A 19674-nucleotide genomic window follows, 5' to 3' on the forward strand; every position below is an offset into this window, starting at 1 on the left:
TGGACATGACAAAGCTCTTCTTGTCTCAGAGTCTTTGCATGTTGTTTCTTTTGCTGGGAGTATGTATTCCTCAGCTCTTTGCTTAGGTGACTTCTAATCATTCTGATGTTAATATTTACTGCTGTGTTGCTGACAATTACCTGAAAGAGAAGTTGGGGTGCTCTACTGGGCTGGAAAAAGTTAAGCTAAATCAGAAAGCAGGTCTAATTAAGCAAATTTACCCCTATATATTAAAGGCTAAATTGACTCATGCATGCATGATACATATAAAGCTCTTGCTGGCGCCAATTGCATATGTGTGTTTTGATCTGTCATGGTCTATCGTGAATTCTATTACAGAGAAAGGGTGAAGAGCGATATTAAAATATTCTAATTAATTTCCTTTCAATGTGCACAAATCTGTGCACCTGGACACTAGTAAATACATAGTTATAAATAGGTGAACATGAAAATTCTGTGATAGAGATTCTGAGGGAAAAACCACAAGGTAAAATGAGGAAATGTAATTCAAAACGGGAGATGGTGGTGGGAAGCTGAGTGTTGGTTTGTCGGAGCCAGGTCTGTCGTGCCGTTTATTTTAAATGGCCAGTGCGCATCATGGCAGCTCCTGCGTTGAGTGTCTGCCCCCTGGTGGTCATTGCTCGTCATAGCTACTAGTTGGAGGGAAGGACGGACACTTAGTCTTTTATATATATAGATTATTATATTTGTTTAATCTTATCCATCTAAAATATAATCTCTATGAGGTGAAGGAAGGTATGTTTTTGCCATAAAATGTCCTTAGTAAATATTCATAAATGAATTAATCAGTCAATAGAAGATATCCATGCAAATATATATTGATTTGAGTTTAAGCTTTGGGAGTGCTCCATTCCTTCATGTAGCAATGCTTACACAATCTTGAAGGAATAGTACATGCTAGATGAAAGGGAATGGGATATCCTAGGGCAGTGGTCGGCAAACTCATTAGTCAACAGAGCCAAATATCAACAGTACAACGATTGAAATTTCTTTTGAGAGCCAAATTTTTTAAACTTAAACTATATAGGTAGGTACATTGTTATTAACTTAATTAGGGTACTCCTAAGCTGGCCTTTGCTAAAAACTCAAGGGGTCAAAGAGCCGCATGTGGCTCGCGAGCAGCAGTTTGCTGACCACTGTCCTAGGGTAACAACCCGGAGTTTGAGAAAATAAGATTTAGGAGTCTGGTTCTTGAACTTTTGGGTTTAGTGCCTCTTTACACTCTTTTTTTTTTATTTTTTGAAGCTCACATTTTATATATTTTTATTGATTTCAGGAAGAAAGGGACAGGGAGAGAGAGAGAGAAACATCAATCCTGCACACCCCTCACTGGGGATTGATCCCACAAACTAGGCCTATGCCCTATCTGGGAATCAAACTGTGACCTCCTGGTTCATAGGTCAACACTCTACCACTGAGCCACGCCTGCCAGGCACGCCTTTACATTCTTAAAGTTGAGGTCTCCAAAGAGTTGGTATGTTTGTTTTAAATGCAGGTATCTGTCAATATTTAACATATTAGAAATGAAAAATGAGAAATTTAAAAATTATTTAATTCACCTAAATAATAATGAACCTATACATGTTAACCTAATAACATCTTTTATGAAAAATAACCGTATCTCCTTCTCCCCTCAAATGGTGACAGGAGTGGCATTATTTTACATTTTTCAAATACCCTCAATGTTTGGCTTAATCAAAGACAGCAGCTAGGTTCTCATATCTACTTCTTCATTCACTCTGTTGCAGTATGTTGTATTAGTTGAAGTCTACTGACTAAGTCTGACCTCACTCATACAAGGGGTTGGAAAAGAGAAACATTTTAATAGCTTTCAGATAAAAGTAGGTATTTTTCTTTGATATGAAACCAAAGCTTAACATATTGGTTGCATTATCAAATTTGAAAACATATCAATTAACTTGTATTTATATTGAAATCCACTGTTTTATTTTGTATTTTTAATGCATTTGTGGGTGTCCATGTATAATCTATAATAATGAAAGTGTAATATGCAAATTGACCAAATGGCCGAACAGCAGAATGACCATCTGGACGCCCTTCTGGACGCCCTTCCAGACACCCTTCTGGACAACCTTCTGGATGAAGCCGGGGCTGTGAGGGCTGAGGCAGCTGCCAAAGCTGTGAGGGCTGAAGCAGCTAGGGCTGCAAAGGTCTACTTTTGCATGAATTTCGTGCATTGGGCCTTTAGTTCTGTAATGTTGGGCATTGGTCATTTGGAAAATATTCGGATATTGAGTTAAAGGGATTTTCCAAATGGTGACATCTCATTATATAATTCTATCTAATAAAGAGGAAATATGCAAATTGACCATCAATAGCATCACAAAGATGGTGGCGCCCATAGCTACAAGATGTTGGTGCCCAGACCCCTAAGCCCCACCAGAGTCCCCCAGTCCTTTCAGCCCCTCTGGGAGGGCTGCAGGCACACAGTGCAGCCGGACCCGCCCTCAGCCCCCCAGCTGCCCAGGGCCAACTGAGGCATAGGCAAGCCTCGGATGGCGGCTGCCCAGCTGAGGCCCGAGGCACAGGCAAGCCTCGGATGGCAGCTGCCCAGCCACCCAGGGCCGCCTGAGGCTCAGATAACCAGGGCCAGCCAAAGCTTGCACTGCTGGTAGTGGCAGCAGTGGAGGTGTGATGGCAGCATCGCCTTTCCCTGATCGCTGGGTCGCCTCCCACCCTTGAAAGCTCCTGGACTGTGAGAGGGGGCAGGTCGGTCTGAGGGACCGCCCCCCCCAAGTGCATGAATTTTTATGCACCGGGCCTCTAGTATTATGTAAACCTAGAGGCCCAGGGCACAAAATTGGTGCACCTGGCGGGGGGGGGGGAGGGAGCCCCTCAGCCGGGTCTGCGCCCTTTCGCAGTCCAGGACCACTCAGCAGACATCCTTCTTGCAGTCTGGGACCCCTCGCTCCTTACTGCCCGCCTGCTTGCTGCTCCTTATTGCTTGGCTCGCTGCTCCTTAGTGCTGCCGCGGAGGTGAGAGAGGCTCCACCACTGCCGCTGCACTTGCCAGCCGTGAGCCCAGCTTCTGGCTGAGTGACACTCCTCCTGTGGGAGCACACTGACCACCAGGGGGCAGCTCCTGTATTGAGCGTCTGCCCCCTGGTTGTCAGTGTGAATCATAGCGATCAGTCGTTCTGGTCGTTCTGCTGTAATGGTCGCTTAGGCTTTTATTATGTAGATTAGAGGCCTGGTGCACAAAATTCATGCATGGGAGGAGGGTGTCCCTCAGCCCGGCCTGCACCCTCTCTAATACGGGACCCCTCGGGGGATGTCTGACTGCCAGTTTTGGTCCTAAATTGGCAGTCGGACATCCCTCTCGCAATCTGGGACCACTGGCTCCTAACCGCTCGCCTGCCTGCCAGCCTGATCCCCCTAATTGCTCTCCCCCATCAGCCTGATCCCCCTAACTGCTCTCCCCTTCCAGCCTGATCCCCCTAACTGCCCTCCCCCACTGGCCTATTTCCCCTAACTGCTCTCCCCCGCTGGCCTGATCCCCCTAACTGCTCTCCCCCACCAGCCTGATCCACCTAACTGCTCTCCCCTGCCAGCCTGATCACCCCTAACTGCCTCTGCCTTGGCCCCACCACCATGGCTCTGTCCGGAAGGATGTCCAGTTTAATTAGCATATTACCCTTTTGAGCCGGCTGGTCTGCCCTGAAGGGGGTCCCCTTGGGGGGTGGTGCCAGCCTGGGAGAGGGGCTGGGGCAGTTTGCAGGCTAGCCATGCCCCCATCGGGGTGGGGGGGTCTCTGTTAGGGGTGGGGCCAGCCTGGGTGAGGGGCTGATGGCCGTTTGCAGGCTGGTCACACCCCCATTGGGGTGAGGGTCCCTGCTAGGGGGTGTGGCTGGCCTGGGTGAGGGGCTGATGGCCGTTTGCAAGCTGGCCATGCCCCCATTGGGGTGAGGGTCCCCACTGGGGGGGTTGGCCAGCCTGGGTGAGGGGCTGAGGGCCATTTGGGGGCAGTTTGCAGACCGGCCAAGCCCCATCTTTGTCTGGAAGGACGTTCGGAAGGTCTCCCGGTCTAATTAGCATATTACTCTTTTATTAGTATAGATTATTGTCATCATCATCACTACAAAGTTATCAGAAAAGTCTAAGTTTTGGGAAGTTTTCAAACTCATGGACACAGATACAAATAACACAAAATTCTAAAATTTTGCTTGAGAGCTTGAGCTTTATCATTGACATAAAATTCTTCCAATTGTCTCCTTCACAGTGACAGGTTCATTTTGTTTATTTTTGAGAAAATGTCAGCCAAATACCAAGTCTGAAAAGCCATAGTTTTTCAAGGGTAAAGGTTATTTAACTTACCCAGGGTCACATAGCTAGTAAGTGACTAGGTATTTCTGATTCTGTTATATTGTGTTGCCCATGTCTAAATTATTTGGGACTTGCCAAAGCACTTTCTTACAATAGTGTATTGTGTTTTTCCTAGAGAGCATGAATGGTTTAAACAAGATTTGCCCAGTTACTTATTTCCTGAAGACCCCTCCTATGATGCTAACGTCATTGATGATGAGGCTGTGAAAGAAGTGTGTGAAAAATTTGAGTGTACAGAATCAGAAGTAATGAACAGTCTATATAGTGGTGACCCTCAAGACCAGCTTGCAGTGGCCTATCATCTTATTATTGACAATCGGAGAATAATGAACCAAGCCAGTGAGTTCTACCTCGCCTCTAGTCCCCCAACGGGTTCCTTTATGGATGATAGTGCCATGCATATTCCTCCAGGCCTGAAACCTCATCCAGAAAGGATGCCACCTCTTATAGCAGACAGCCCTAAAGCAAGATGTCCATTGGATGCACTGAATACAACTAAGCCCAAATCTTTGGCTGTAAAGAAAGCCAAGTGGCATCTTGGAATCCGAAGTCAAAGCAAACCATATGACATTATGGCTGAAGTTTACCGAGCTATGAAGCAGCTGGATTTTGAATGGAAGGTAGGAAATTGTATATTAAGATTATTTGTAGAAGCCATTTTTTTGTATAGTAAACAGCTCTCAACTGCTGAGTTGACTATTGAGGTTAATTAAAGCATTGTTTTTTATTTAGATAGAAACTTAGTGATCTTGATGCTTTTGGCTGTAACTGCCATTCTTTGCAATAATATACCATGTGCATTCAAAAGAAGACAAATGAGTCTCTGTAAGGAAGAAGTATGTTGATGTATTTTTGAATTACAATATAGTACTTTTGGCAAAGAAACAAAAAGTAATCAACTTGAAATCACCTGAGAAAATGGCCCACCTGTTTCAGCATTCATTATAGCAATAAAAAGTCATATGTCTTCAAAGATACTATGTTTTACATTTCTCTCTCCCCTTTTAGGCAGGGTTTCTCTTTTTGTCAGTGTCAGTAGCAGCTAGTGGTCAATACATAGTATACATCAGGGTATATTTATCCAGTAAACAAACACTTTTCTCTAAGTTGAGAAAACCTCTCTTCTTGGTTGGTGCTTTCAATCCTTAATTATGAAATATATTTTTATTCTCAGCCCACATTTTCTCTTTAAAAATATAAGTGCTCAAATTCATTTCAATTCTATTTATTTGTTGGGAAGAAAAGCATTTTTTTTTTTTTTTTAAATTCCAGGTATTCCTTTAACTCTTGTTCCTTTTTTGAGGGCTGTGAATGTATTTTTAAAGGTGGAAGAAAAACATTCAAACATACCATGTAAATATTCACTTGACATGTTTTAATATATCAGTCATTTTCATTTCATTATTTGTATGTGAAAGGCATAGATAAAATATTTCCTTAAACCCATTTAAAACTCAGACCTCTCTTTTCTGAAGCAGTTATTATTTAGTCAGTTAAAAAAAAAAAAAAAGAGTTGTTAATATCTTTAAAATTCTTTACCAAAAAATTTTTGTAACTTATTTGATAGATGTTTTTGCAAACCCAGAATCTTCTTTATCTGAGCTGCAGTTTCCTTATCTTCAGAGGCAGATATCTTTCTTTTTCACAGGATTTTTTTGATAAGTTTTGTGACAATACCTGTTATAATGCCTGATGCAAACACGTTAGTTTCCCTTTATTTATTCTATTCCATATTTATAGGTAAAAGTATTTAAGTTGAGGCTGGGCAGCCAAAATTATTTGAGTGAGGCATATATAGAATGAAAGCTAGACTATAATCTCTGAGTTTCCTTTAATTTTAATTGCTGTAAACAGTATTGTTAGTGAGGATTAAAAATACTAAATTACCATCCTATCTAATAAAGAGGTAATATGCAAATTGACCATCACTCCAACACACAAGATGGCTGCCCTCATGTGGTCAAAGATGGCTGCCCCTATGTGGACACAAGATGGCCACCACAAGATGGCCAACAGGGGAGGGCAGTTGGGAGGAACCAGGCCTGCAAGGAGGGCAGTTGTGGGCGATCAGGCCAGCAGGGGAGGTCAGTTGGGAGGGACCAGGCCTGCAAGGGAGGGTAGTTGGGGGTGATCAGGCCTGCAGGGGAGGGCAGTTGGGGGCGACCAGACCAGCAGGGGAGGGCAGTTAGAGGTGACCAGGCCTGCAGGGGAGGACAGTTAGGGGCGACCAGGCTGGCAGGGGAGGGCAGTTAAGGGCGACCAGGCCATCAGGGGAGGGCAGTTAGGGGCAATCGGGCCAGCAGGGGAGCAGGCATCAATCAGGCTGGCAGGGGAGTGGTTAGGGGGTGATCAGGCTGGCAGGCTGAAGCAGTTAGGGGCAGTCAGGCAGGCAGGCGAGCAGTTGGGAGCCAGCAGTCCTGGATTGTGAGAGGGATGTCCGACTACCCGGTGGGATTGGGCCTAAATGGGCAGTCGGACATCCCTCAAGGGGTCCCAGATTGGAGAGGGTGCAGGCTGGGTTGAGGGACCTGCCCTCCCCTTCCCCCCCCCCCATGCACGAATTTCATGCACTGGGCCTCTAGTCCTATATAATAAAGCTGTAATATGCAAATGGTCATTACGCCATGAAACGTAACGACCGACCATGTAACGACTGGATCACGGATCAGCAGGAGGGTGGGGCAGCGAGCTATAAGTGGGCGGTGGAGAACTACAGGAGGGGGCGGGGCAGCAGGCTATGGTGGGGGAGGGGGGTGGAGGGAGTTACAGGAGGGCAGCAGTGAGATACTGGCTACAAGCTACTGGCACATGGATTCCTGCGCAGGGCTACTAGTGTAATATACAAAAGAATCATCTGGGAATTTCTTCTCTATCCCACTTCTATCAGTGATTCATTTTTATATTCTTTGTAATAAGAATAGGGAGATATTTTATAGTTTGTTAATTTTAACATTTTCCTTCACAAAGATTTCTTGTTTTAGGTAGTGAACGCATACCACCTTCGTGTAAGGAGAAAAAACCCAGTGACTGGCAATTATGTGAAAATGAGCTTACAGCTTTACCTGGTTGACAATAGAAGTTATCTTTTGGACTTTAAAAGCATTGATGGTAAGGAAGCTATGCAGGCATGAGCTCTGAGAAGATAAAACTTGGCACTAGTTGACAAGATGTTAAAATCATCTCAAAGGCATGGTGGGTAGGTCTTTTATACTGGTTTTTAAGTAATCTAGATTTAGCTAAAAATGTAAGTAATATGAAGAGGATCAAAGACACATGGAATATCTCTAACCCAGCACCTCTCCAAAAGAAGTACTTCCTTGCCATAAAAAAGTCATTCAACGTGTTGGTTGTGAAGCAAAAATCAGGGAAGCAATTTTTACCTAAAATTAGCAGATGTTGTCAGGTTCTTTATCTCATTTCCTCATTCATAATTCGTTACTGTTAGTATTACAATATCTAAACTTGCCCTTCATTAGCTTCTCTCATCCTGATTGGCCAAGATGACCAAATAGGCCTCTACTGGGATTTAGGTTAGATTTCGGTGCCCATGGCCATCCAGGAGCCAAAGGAGCCAAGGAAGGAGGTCTTGTCCAGATATTTAGTGTGCGCTAAGAGTCAACCTGGGTGGACCAAATGTGCTTATTTCATTCATAGGCCAAAGTAGGATAACAACAGAAAAAACCAACAGTCAGGATCTTAATGGAACAGGAGAGTTTAGATACAGGAAGTTGATTTAAACAGAGCTTTCAGATTTTGTTTTTGAAACACCATCATCTATAGCAGTGTTTATATGTCCCTAGGCCACCTTTATAAAAATTACCCAGAATTCTTATTAAAATGCAGATTCTTGGGAACTGCCCCTGGACCTACTAATCCAGAATCTCTGGAGATGGGAAACTAGAAATCTGTTTTTGTTGTTGTTAATCCTTACCTAAGAATATTTTTCCTTATTTTATGTTTTAGAGAGAGTGGAAGGGAGGGGGAAAGACAGAGAGAACCATCCATGTGAGAGAGACACATCAATTTGTTGCACACAACCTGACTGGGGCCGGGGATTGAGCCTGCATTAGATTGACTGGAATCTAAACCAGGACCCTTCAGTCTGAGGGCCAACGCTCTATCCACTGAGCCAAACTGACTAGGGTGGGAATCTGCATTTTTAAAAAAGATTTTAAAAAATCTTTATTGTTGAAACTATTACATATGTCTTTTTTTTAATCCCATTGACCCCTCCTTATAGCCCACCCTCCACTCTCTACCCCAGGCCTTCACCATCCTATTGCCTGTGTCCATGGGTTATGCATATATGCATTCAAGTTCTTTGGTTGATCTCTTCCCAACTCCCCACCACCCACCCAGCCCCTTCCCTCTGAGATTTGACAGTGTGTTTCATGCTTCTACATCTCTAGATCTATTTTGTTCAACAGTTTATTTTGTTCATTGGATTCCACATATGAGTGAGATTACGTGATACTGTCTTTCTCTGACTGGCTTAGAGTATTGCTTAGCATAATACTCTCAAGTCCCTCCATGCTGTCTCAATGGGTAAGAGATCCTTCTTTTTTTACTGCTGCATGGTATTCCATGGTTTAAATGTACCACAGCTTTTTTATCCACTTATCTATTGATGGGCACTTGGGCTATTTCCAGATCTTAGTTATTGTAAATTGTGCTGCTATGAACATAGGAGTGCATACATTCTTTCTGATTGGTGTTTCCAGTTTCTTAGGATATATTCCTAGAAGTGTGATCACTTGGTCAAATGGCAATTCCATATTTAATTTTCTGAGGGAACGCCATACTCTTTTCCATAATGACTGCACCAGTCTGTATTCCCACCAGCAGTGTACTAGGGTTCCCTCTTCTCCACATCCTTGCCAGCACTTGTTGTCATTTGTTGATGATAGCCATTCTGACAGGTGTGAGGTGATACATCATTGTCGTTTTAATAGACAATGGGCACATTTGGTTCACCGAGGTTTGTGTTTTTTCATATGTCTCTTGGCCATCTGTATGTCCCCGTTGGAGAAGGGTCTATTTAGGTTCTTTGCCCTTTGTATGTGTGTGTGTCAACATCTTTGAAACTAATGAAATAATGGAAAATAAAACACTGGATATTTTTGGTCTTTCAAATTAGGAAGTATTTAAAAAAAACAATATTGATGACTGCTTTGAGAAAACAATATAGTATTATTTTTTCATCTTTATTGTTGAAAATATTACCTATGTCCCCTTTTTCCCCCCATTGACCTCTCCCACCCTGCCCCCACCCCCTACCCCAGGCCTTCACCACCCTATTGTCTGTGTCCATGGATTATGCATATATGGATATGAGTTCGTTGGTTGATCTCTTCCCACCCCCTCACCCTCCCCTGCCTTCCTTCTGAGGTTTGACAGTCTGTTCAATACTTCTGGCTTGGGGTCTATTTTTGTAAATTGCAATAGCTATTGTAAATTGTGCTACTACCTTTGCCCATTTTTTAATTGGTTGGTTTGTCTTCCTTTTGTTAAGTTGTATGAGTTCCTTGTATATTTTGGATATTAACCCTTTATTAAATGTCTGCCAAATATGTTCTCCCTTTTCATTTTGTTGATGGTTTCTTTTGCTGTGCAGAAGCTGTTTATTTTGATGTAGTCCCATTTGTTTATTTTCTCCTTAGTTTCCTTTGACCTAGGAGGTGTATCTGCAAACATACTGCTACAAAAGATATCTGAGACTTTGCTGCCTATGGTTTCTTCTAGGATTTTTTATGGTTTCATGTCTTATATTTAAGTCTTTTATCCATTTTGAGTTTATTCTTGTGTATGGTGTAAGTTGGTGATCTGGTTTCATTTTTTTGCATGTATCTGTTCAATTTTCCCAACACCATTTATTGAAGAGACTTTCTTGACTCCATTGTATGCTCTTGCCTCCTTTGTCAAATGTTGAGCGCAATGTCTTGGGTCGATTTCTGAGGTCTCTGTTTTTTTCCATTGGTCTATATGTTTGTTCTTGTACCAGTACCAGGATGTTTTGAGTACAGTGGCTTTGTAGTATAACTTGATATTTAGTATTGGGATCCCTCCAACTTTGTTCTTCTTAAGATTGCTGTGTCTATTCAGGGTCTTTTTTGGTTCCATATAAATTTTTGAAGTATCGGTTTTAGATCTGTGAAATATGCCATTGGTAATTTAATAGGGATTACATTGAATCTATAGATTGCTTTGGATAGTATGGACATTTTTTTTTTTATGTTGATCCTGCCAATCAATGAACACAGTATGTTCTTCCACTTGTTTGTATCTTCCTCCATCTCTTTTTTTAACGTCCTGTAGTTTTCTGAGTATAAGTTTTTTACCTTCTTGGTAAAGTTTATTCCTAAGCATCTTAATTTTTTGTTGGTATGGTAAATGGATTGTTTGTTTAGATTCTCTTTCTCAGAATTCATTATTGGTGTATAAAAATGCCATTGATTTCTGGGTGTTAATTTTGTATCTTGCTACATTGTTGAATTCCTTTACTAAAATTAGTAGTTTTTTGGTGGAGTCTTTAGGGTTTTCTATGTACAATATCATGTCATCCTTTCCAATTTGGATGCCTTTTATGTTTTCTTCTTGTCTGATCACTGTGGCTAGTACTTCCAGTACTATATTGAATAAGAGTGGTGAAAGTGAGCATCCCTGTTTTGTTCCTATTCTTAGGGGAAATGGATTTAGTTTTTGCCCATTAAGTATGATGTTGGCTGTAGGTTTGTCATATATGGCCTTTATTATGTTGAGGTATGATCCCTCTATTCCCACTTTGCTGAGAGTTTGTTGTGTTTTGTTTTTTTTGGTTTTTTATTATCAGAAATGGTGTTGCATTTTGTCAAATGCTTTTTCTGCATCTATTGATTATGATCATGTGATTTTTGTCTTTCAGTTTGTTTATGTGATGTATCACATTTATTGATTTGCAAATATTGTACCTGCCTTGCATCCCTGGAATAAATCCCACTTGGTCATGGTGTATGATCTTCATTTTTAAAAAGATTTTCCTCGCCCCCAACCCCAAGCAATTGTGTACCAAAGGTTCAGGACCACTGTGTAATGGTTACTTTTATTTTTATCTTAATTGGTTTTTTGTTGATAATGCCACAAGAAAATAACCCTTTCAGGATGTGCTTTCTTCACATGCAGGGATATAGTTTGTTTTCAAGGTTAATGCCAAATCCTTGCTGAGAAGTATGTAGGGTTTACATTTTGACTGTATGGAAGAGTTGTGATTAATTAGTGATGTCTGTTATGCTTGTTGGGGAGGGAAGAGGTCACTTGTTCCTAAAACACTGAAATATGACATTTATTATTTAGTCGCCTTTGTCCAGATGTGTTTACTTACTTAATTCTCTGATGATAGCATCTTCATAAGAAGGGCTGGGGCAAATATACCTTTCTGATAAATTTCTCTGCTTTGGTCCATTTCAGATGAAGTGGTGGAGCAGAGGTCTGGTTCCTCAACACCTCAGCGTTCCTGTTCTACTGCTGGCTTACATAGACCCAGATCAAGTTTTGATTCTGTGACTGCTGAGAGCCATTCATTGTCGGGCTCCCTCACTGGCTCCTTGACTGGAAGCACACTGTCCTCACTTACACCTCGCCTGGGCAGCCACACCATGGATTTTTTTGAAATGTGTGCCAGTCTGATCACTACTTTAGCTCGTTGATAATTTTTCCCTAGTTTATATCTTTCTGTTGTTGCACTGTGAAAATCACATGTATTCTTTAAATTATTATTTTACATATGTGTACACATACTCTAAAATGCTGATTGACAGACATGAATATTGCCAGGGGACACTGAATGCCATTGAAATTATGAAAACAAAAGTCTGATATTTTATTTATCTGTAGAAATCTGTAATTCTATTTTGTCTATGATAAATTCATATAGGCAGTATCATTAGTAGGTGAACACTGATGAAGATCGTTAATTAAAATTGTGAATTCACTACAGATGATTAATACACCTTCACTGGTGAACCATCTCAGTCAGAGGGTGGTTTGGCAGCACCTCCTTGCTTTACCCATTAGTGTAGGTAAATCCAGTTACTACCTAAAAATTTCAGCAAGCTATGTTTATGCTACCAGTTCTTTTCTTTTTTTAATCCTCATCCAAGGGGTGAGAATATTTTTTCCATTGATCCCATAGAGAGAGTAGAAGGGAGAAGGGGAGAGAGAGAAACATAGATGTGAGAGAGACACATCGATTGGTTGCCTCCTGCACGTGCTCTGACCAGGGGTGGGGAACAAACCGGGAACCCAAGTACCTGCCCTTGATCTGGAATCAAGTTCCCAACCCTCTGTTGCACAGGTTGATGCTCTAACTACTGAGCACACTGGCCAGGGCTGCACCATTCTTTTTGCACATGATTGAAAAATAAAACAACCATTTGTAAAATAGTATTTAAATGTTGAAATCTTAAAAGGGTGCCCCCAAAATTTCAGAAGCCAAGTTCTAGGAATTTTTGCCTAATATTTAACAGAAAGGCTGTGGTCCTGAAACAGTAACTATGATTTCCTGGTTTCTTAAAAACAACTGTAACCAACTAGAGGTTTTATCTTGAAACTAGAGGCCAGTGCATGAATTTTGTGCACTGGTAGGGTCCCTAGTGGCTGCTGGCTGCTGGCCGGGGCCTCCCTCCCTTCTCCCGCCCAGCCCTGCCCCCTGGTTGAACTCCCAGATGACCTCCTGGTCATGGGGACAATTTGCATACTACACTTTTATTATATAGGATATCCATGAATATATACTTATTTTAAGAGCCTTCAAGGTTCTACTCAATATTGGAACATCTGGAATTGCAACAACTTTTGTCATAAACATATAATTTAAAACATGCCTTTAAAACCTACCCTTCTGAATTCTTTTGGGCTTTATTTATTTTTGTACTTTACTGAGCATGGTAAAACTGACAGTTACATGAAACAAAGGAAAATACCTTCAGTTCCTTAAAAGAGAACTCTTATCTTTGATCTCTTATTATGTGTGGTGGTAAGGTGTGTGTGTGTTGCATCCCACATTGCAACCACCCTCTTCCTCACTTTTCCTGGTCACCATTGTCTTTGTTTATTGTATGATCCTTAGTGGCTGATTGGTTTAGCCTTTAAATCCAATTTGAAAACACTGTTCTGGCCTTAAGGGCTTTTATGTAATTCCAGAGCTTGATAGGCTGTGACCTTCATTGTTGAACTTTTTAGGGCAGGGAAGCCTTAAACATTAAAAAAAAATATATATCTTGTATAAATATATGTGTTGTTCACATATATATGTATGTATTCACACACCAATGCTTTTTAAAGGAAACCCAAACAGGCTTTTGTTTGTTTTGTCCAGGTTGTGTTTTTATTTTTGTAATCTTAAAAAAAACACACACACCTATATCCAGAAGGATAGATAATAGCTTATTAATTATATTTTGTTTTAGTAAAAGTATTTAATTTTAAAATTATGTATAATTTACCTAATTTGTATTTATTCATTTGTTTTCTACAGCATATTGTGATTAACAATCTCATTCACCTGACTTACCCTAGAAAAGATTAAGCTCTTGAAAACAAAAAGTGATTAAGCCTTGACAGGTTTCTCTTTGCCAAAAATAATGCTTCCTACCAGAAGCAAATGAGAATGCTAGACCAAATTTCTTCCGTGTCTATGGAAGACAAGCATGTCTACCTTTAAACAGTTTTGAGACAGGAGTATGCAGTGTTACATCATATTGTTTTGTAGAACTTTAAAAAAATCTTGTTAAGTAACTTTTTAAGTGACTTAATATCAAAATAAAATGAACCCTTGCTGGGAAAGAGGGTGGGGTTGCAGTCAAGAAGTTTTAAGTTTAAGCCCTTGAAAGGTTGCCACCTAGTGGCACAAAAGGGTGCTTTTTGTGATTATTTTTATAGGGATAAGCAGTATTCCTATTGTTAGTCTGATGTGCATTGTAGATACAGCATAATTTTGGCCTTCCCAAGTGTGTAAATACCTCTTTTTGGAAAAGTAAGGCCACCTCATAACCTGTGCCAGACTATCAATGGGATGACCTTAGAAATAAGGAACTAATCTGATTCCTTATCTTCACTGACAAAATCCCTAATAATTTTGAGGTGGAAAAACAGGAGGAAGGAACCCGGTGGTATTTTAGCTTTGTTAGTATTAATAAATCATATATTAGAAACTTATTCATATCATAACTACTTTATATGGATGATTATCATATTTTTTGAGAGTTAAAAAATTATTTACTATTTTCTCATTCTTGCCAGTATTCATGAATATCTATAATTTGGTAGTTACCTGTTGAATTTAGGAGAACCAAGGGTCACAGTTTGGGTTTTGTATGCTTAAGTTTTTAAAGCACAGCTATTCTGTGAATCTAGAATTGTTTTGTGGAGAGAAGATTCCAGGAGGCTTAGTCCAGGATAACAGGGGCTAGAACATTGTAAAAGGAGGCTTTCTGTTGCTAATGAACAGAGAAGTACTAAATCCCCACAATCAGTACTAAATCCCCACATTTCAGTCTTATATACTGGTTAATTGTGGATGTGGTATGTGGTAGGCAGATCTGCGGGAGGAACAATTGTTTCCAGTTAAAATTCTAGAAGAGAGTTTCTATTGTTAGGTTATAGATAAAAGCTTAGCTATGTCATGGAAATGGACTCCATCAGATTCTAGAGTAGCATTTTCCAAATTGTATCCTGCGAGGTGCTCTGCAGAAAGATTCCACTCGAACAAGTTTGGAAAATGTTACGTGCTGCTCTCCCGCTTGAAGATGACAGTAGATGTGAGCGTTAAATGCTTTGATGCCCTGTGGGAAAAAGGCAACCCTTTAACTTTGTTTACCCTCTTTGCCCGAATTAATTTAACCATGTTTTTTCAACTTACTAACCCATGGGTAAAAGCAAATTTGGAAAATACTATTTTAGGAAAATTATTGTCCCCGATTGTCATAATTTGGGTAGTTAAGAATAAAGTTAAGATCCCTTTTCCCTTATGCGTTGTTGGAGAGAATCTGGTTCAAAATCAGAATACTTTAACCTGTGGACATAGTCACCTTGAGCTGCATTAAATAGCACCTTGATTTTCTTAATCAGGTTGTGGTATTGTTTGGGAGCAAAGTATTCTTTTTTGTGTGTGCTGAATAGGTAACTGAAAAATCTTGAACCAGGTTACTTGTAAAGAAGTACTAAGACTAGGGACTAATGCTTATGGCTCTATGGATAATGAGCCAATATCATTGACTCTTACTTTCAAAATATGTATGTAGTGAGTGAACATTTTCTAAATATTTAGATGTAATTCCCATTATCCTTTAATGTAGGAATAAATAACATCTCAAATTGAATTTATAGGGAGGGAGGCAAACCTATTATAAGTTGGATTTTCAATCTACAAATTTAAAACATTTTTTAAACATTATTTTTAGAGAGAGAAAGAAACATTGATTTATTCCAATTATGGCTGATTCTTGTATGTGCCCTCACCTGGGATCGAACCCACAACTTTGGTGTATCAGGATGACTCCCTAACCGAGTTACCAGCCAGGGCTCAGTCAACAAGTTTTTAAGAGACAGTTTTGTAAACTCTAGCATTTGCCTTCCTTGATACTAGCCATTATAAAGAAAATCCAGGAACCTAAATTAAATCAGAAATGATCATATTTTTATGTCAGGGAATTGTCTGTATGTTGCTGCTTTCTCTTATTCCCTAGCCTAGCCAGTTGGTACTCAGGAGAACAGAAACTGATTTTCAGTATTTGATGAGACAGAAGTGAGGAAATAATCATAGACAACTGTTACAGATTTTTTGACTGTGGAGTTATCTGTGAAAAAGATATTGTGCAGCATACTGAGTTAATATAAGAACCACACCTTCTGTTTGTAAAATATAAAAGCTTGGAACATGTCTACCACAGACATTGCCTCTTGTCTGTTCACAGGTTAATAATTGAAATCCTATTAATGGTTGTGAAATCTCAATATTTAAATGCTAGACATGTTCACAGTTTTGGCTGTTTTTGTTTTTTCAAAGACCCCTACCTTTTCAATCTGGTATTTCTTTACTTGTGGCTTTACTGTTATTCTGTTACTTTATGGCTTTTAAAATAAGGAGTGTAATTTATTTTAATAATCTCAGAGATTCTACTTTGTTAGAAATTCTGGATGAGGGAAATGTGCAATCTGTTGGTAAGACACATCCTATGTTGGGGTTCATTTTTGTAACCTCAAGATAAAAGGTAACCTGAGGTATCTTTGAGCTTTAAAGTTCTGTCTTCTCACATGATTTGCGTTAGTGTTCACGTTTTATATATTTAGGGTTTTTATACTAGTGAGAATGTTCTGTATCTGTTTGGTGAGACATTTTGATGTTATATGTTGGAATTTTTTTTCTAAATGCAGCTACCCTCTGGCATACAAATGGCAGAAAACCAAACATGTTAAAACGTCATGTGCACTTGACAGAAGCAAACCATGGCTGATTTTAGGTGATGGAAGTGCTCCTCTTTTAGATCCATATCTATTAACTTAGTTAACACGCTGCAGTAACCTTGCCAGGTGCCCACTTTCCAGGTGAGGAAGCAGGGTCAGAAAGCTCTTCATAAAAATCCATGCAATACAAGTATCAGCAATGATCACTGCCCTTTATATGCCTCCTTCCTGGCATGGGGAGGTAGGGTGGAAGGGGGTGAGGGTGGAGAGAACAGTCACTGAAACATCAGAGTAGTTGAGTAATAAAAATAAACACAGGTGTATTGCTTTCAAGTCTTAGAGTGACATAACATAGTCTTGTTTCTTAGTTTAATTATTTGAACCAGTTGATTGCACTAACTAGATGTAATTATATAAAGTATTTAGATGAGCATATTGATTTTTACAAGTAAGTCTGAGTTATTGAGGGTACTTAAAAATACTGAAGGAACTTTTTAGGATATACTTCTTCCTTTAATTTGCATGGTTCTTATTGTACAGTCGTTTTAAAAAGTAAAATTAGCTCTAGCCCCTATCCTAAATTATAGTTTTTAACTATTATCTGATTTAGGCGTACGTAAATTTTATTTACAGATGGATAATTTTTCATTTTGTATGCATGTTAGATGATAAAACACTTTTCATAGAGTATATTTTTATTCATGAATACCTATTACCAGCTTGATATTCTCCCAAACCTTATGAAACAACTTTGAAATGTAATTTTTGTTTGATGAGCTTTAAAAATTATATAAATTTATTTAAACTGGTTGCTGACATCCTTACTGGTCTTTTGCACATGTGAATATGATGCATTTGATGGCACTGAACAGTAATAGAAAGGAGAGAGCAGGACCCACAGTACAGACTGGATTGAGTTTTAGTTAAACCTTTTCAGCCACAACCTGATAAGAATCAGGCTGGTCTAGAAGTTCTCAGACTGTGGGCCTGTATTAATTTTGTGAGCCTGTGTTAATGTTTACTGCCAGCCTCACATAGCAATGCCAGTTTGCAGCCGCAACACTATATGTGACTTTTGGTAACTATTTATATCTAAAGCAGTTTAGATTTTATGGATGTAGCTCGTGATTATTGGGACAAGCAGGGTAGGTAAATTTCAGTTACATTTAAAGTGCAATTAAGGAAATTCTAGAGCAGAGTTCTCTTTACAGGAAAAAGAAAGTACAGTATTTGTAGAATATCCTAGCATGAAAACTTTTGTGAGCATTCATAGAATTTTGACAAAGTTCATAGTTTGTTTATTCAAGGTTTGCTGCTTTGTGTTGATTTAACATTTCAAAGAGAAATAGGAATAGCCAACGAGAATTGCATAATTTTTGCTGCTAATTTACGCATGTATTTTTCACAGTTAAAAATCCCTTTTTAAGTAAGTTTCATTATGAAGGCCATTTTTTCTAGACAAAATAACATTTCCTAAAATGAAAAATAAATAGATCCACTGATCTAAAAAACAAAACACCTTAATTGTGCCTTATGTTATAGGAAGAGTAAAAATTAGTCAAAAACTTGTTTAAACTGTATTTTCTTTTGTTCCAGTTCCTCTCACTGTTCCTTATATCTGCCTCCATGAATGGTCACATTGCTGTGTGCCTGTTTGTTTTCAGGTTACTTTGGCCAGACCTCACCCTGTCATCATCACAAGTTGGTCACTAGGTTATTCTTCTATTCCCTTTGTGTTGCTTCACTTTTTAACTCACCTTGACAAAAGTTCGGCTGTCTTCTCTTGTTTTTAAAATGAGTACAATGAATAGCAATCTTTATATTTCATCCCTTTAAAAAATTTGTAAAGGAAAGACTGCAGAGCAAAGAACATAATCTAATTTGGAATCTTAGTTTGGCTGCAGTTGTCAGCAGCAAGTCACATAACCTCATTTCATTTTCTCATCTATAAAATATGGATAATAACCTACCTCACAGGTGTGTATGAGAAACTGTTTGAAGGCCCTTGTTTAGATACAGGGTTTATTGTGCTCATATTTAATGTAGATCCTCCCCTTTTTTTATAGATATCTTTGATACTGTGATAGAATGAGTATCTTGATTTTAGGTAAGTCTTATGTGGTAAGAATATAGTAGTAAAAGTGTTATAAGACCACAGTTTCACAAATTATGATATTTTAAGTGACTTTTAAAATTCATTGAAAACAGTGAATATTTAATTATCAAATTTGCCTTTTGTTGCAACAAATATTCAGAACTTCTTAAAATGTTGGCTGAAGCTGCCTTAATGTACCAAGATATAGCTTTCTCAAGACTGTTCACAAATCTATGTTTGTATAATGTTTTGAGTATTTAATGTAAAATTGTAATAGAACTGTAAATTCTAAGCATAGTAAATTTAATATTGTTTTAGGAAGAATGCTTGAATTCTTTATCATGTATACTTAAATATTATATAGTGAATTTCGAGTGCAAAAAATAAAACTTAAAGTTGACAGCCATTAGGCTATATCCTTGACAATCATAAGAAAATGTAAGATTGGATATTATTAAGTTTTTTCCCAAGAACACACTGCACTCATTCTTTCTTAGCCCATCTTTGAAAAAGAAAAAAAAAAACAACAAAAAAACACTCCATAGGCTGATACATTACATTTTTGAAGTACTTGATTACATATCAAAAATTTTTTTAGCTGTTCAAATTATCACTTTTTGTAATTTGTTTCAGGAAGAAAAAAAAGGAGACCAGACTCCCAGTGCTTTTGTAGTTTAATAACCACAGATTCAAATTTCAGTTTTGTTATGAAATTTTTGTGAGTGTTCAGTGACCAGTGGGAAGGATGTGTCTTCCAGTAACCATGTGGTAAAGAT

General features: G+C 39.2%; 1 protein-coding gene across 1 annotated transcript in view; it reads left to right on the forward strand.

Moving 5' to 3' along the window:
• PRKAA2 (protein kinase AMP-activated catalytic subunit alpha 2) overlaps nt 1–14157 on the forward strand; it is a 61810-nt gene extending 47653 nt beyond the window's left edge. The window contains exons 7-9 of the mRNA XM_080654169.1: nt 4481–4985; nt 7347–7473; nt 11809–14157. Coding sequence (XP_080510295.1) covers nt 4481–4985; nt 7347–7473; nt 11809–12047 — 871 coding nt within the window. The 3' untranslated portion in view covers nt 12048–14157. The remainder of the gene's footprint in view (nt 1–4480; nt 4986–7346; nt 7474–11808) is intronic.
• The last annotated feature ends 5517 nt before the right edge of the window (nt 14158–19674 follow it).

This window comes from Plecotus auritus, assembly GCF_963455305.1.
Source record: "Plecotus auritus genome assembly, chromosome: 2".
NCBI lineage: Eukaryota > Metazoa > Chordata > Mammalia > Chiroptera > Vespertilionidae > Plecotus > Plecotus auritus.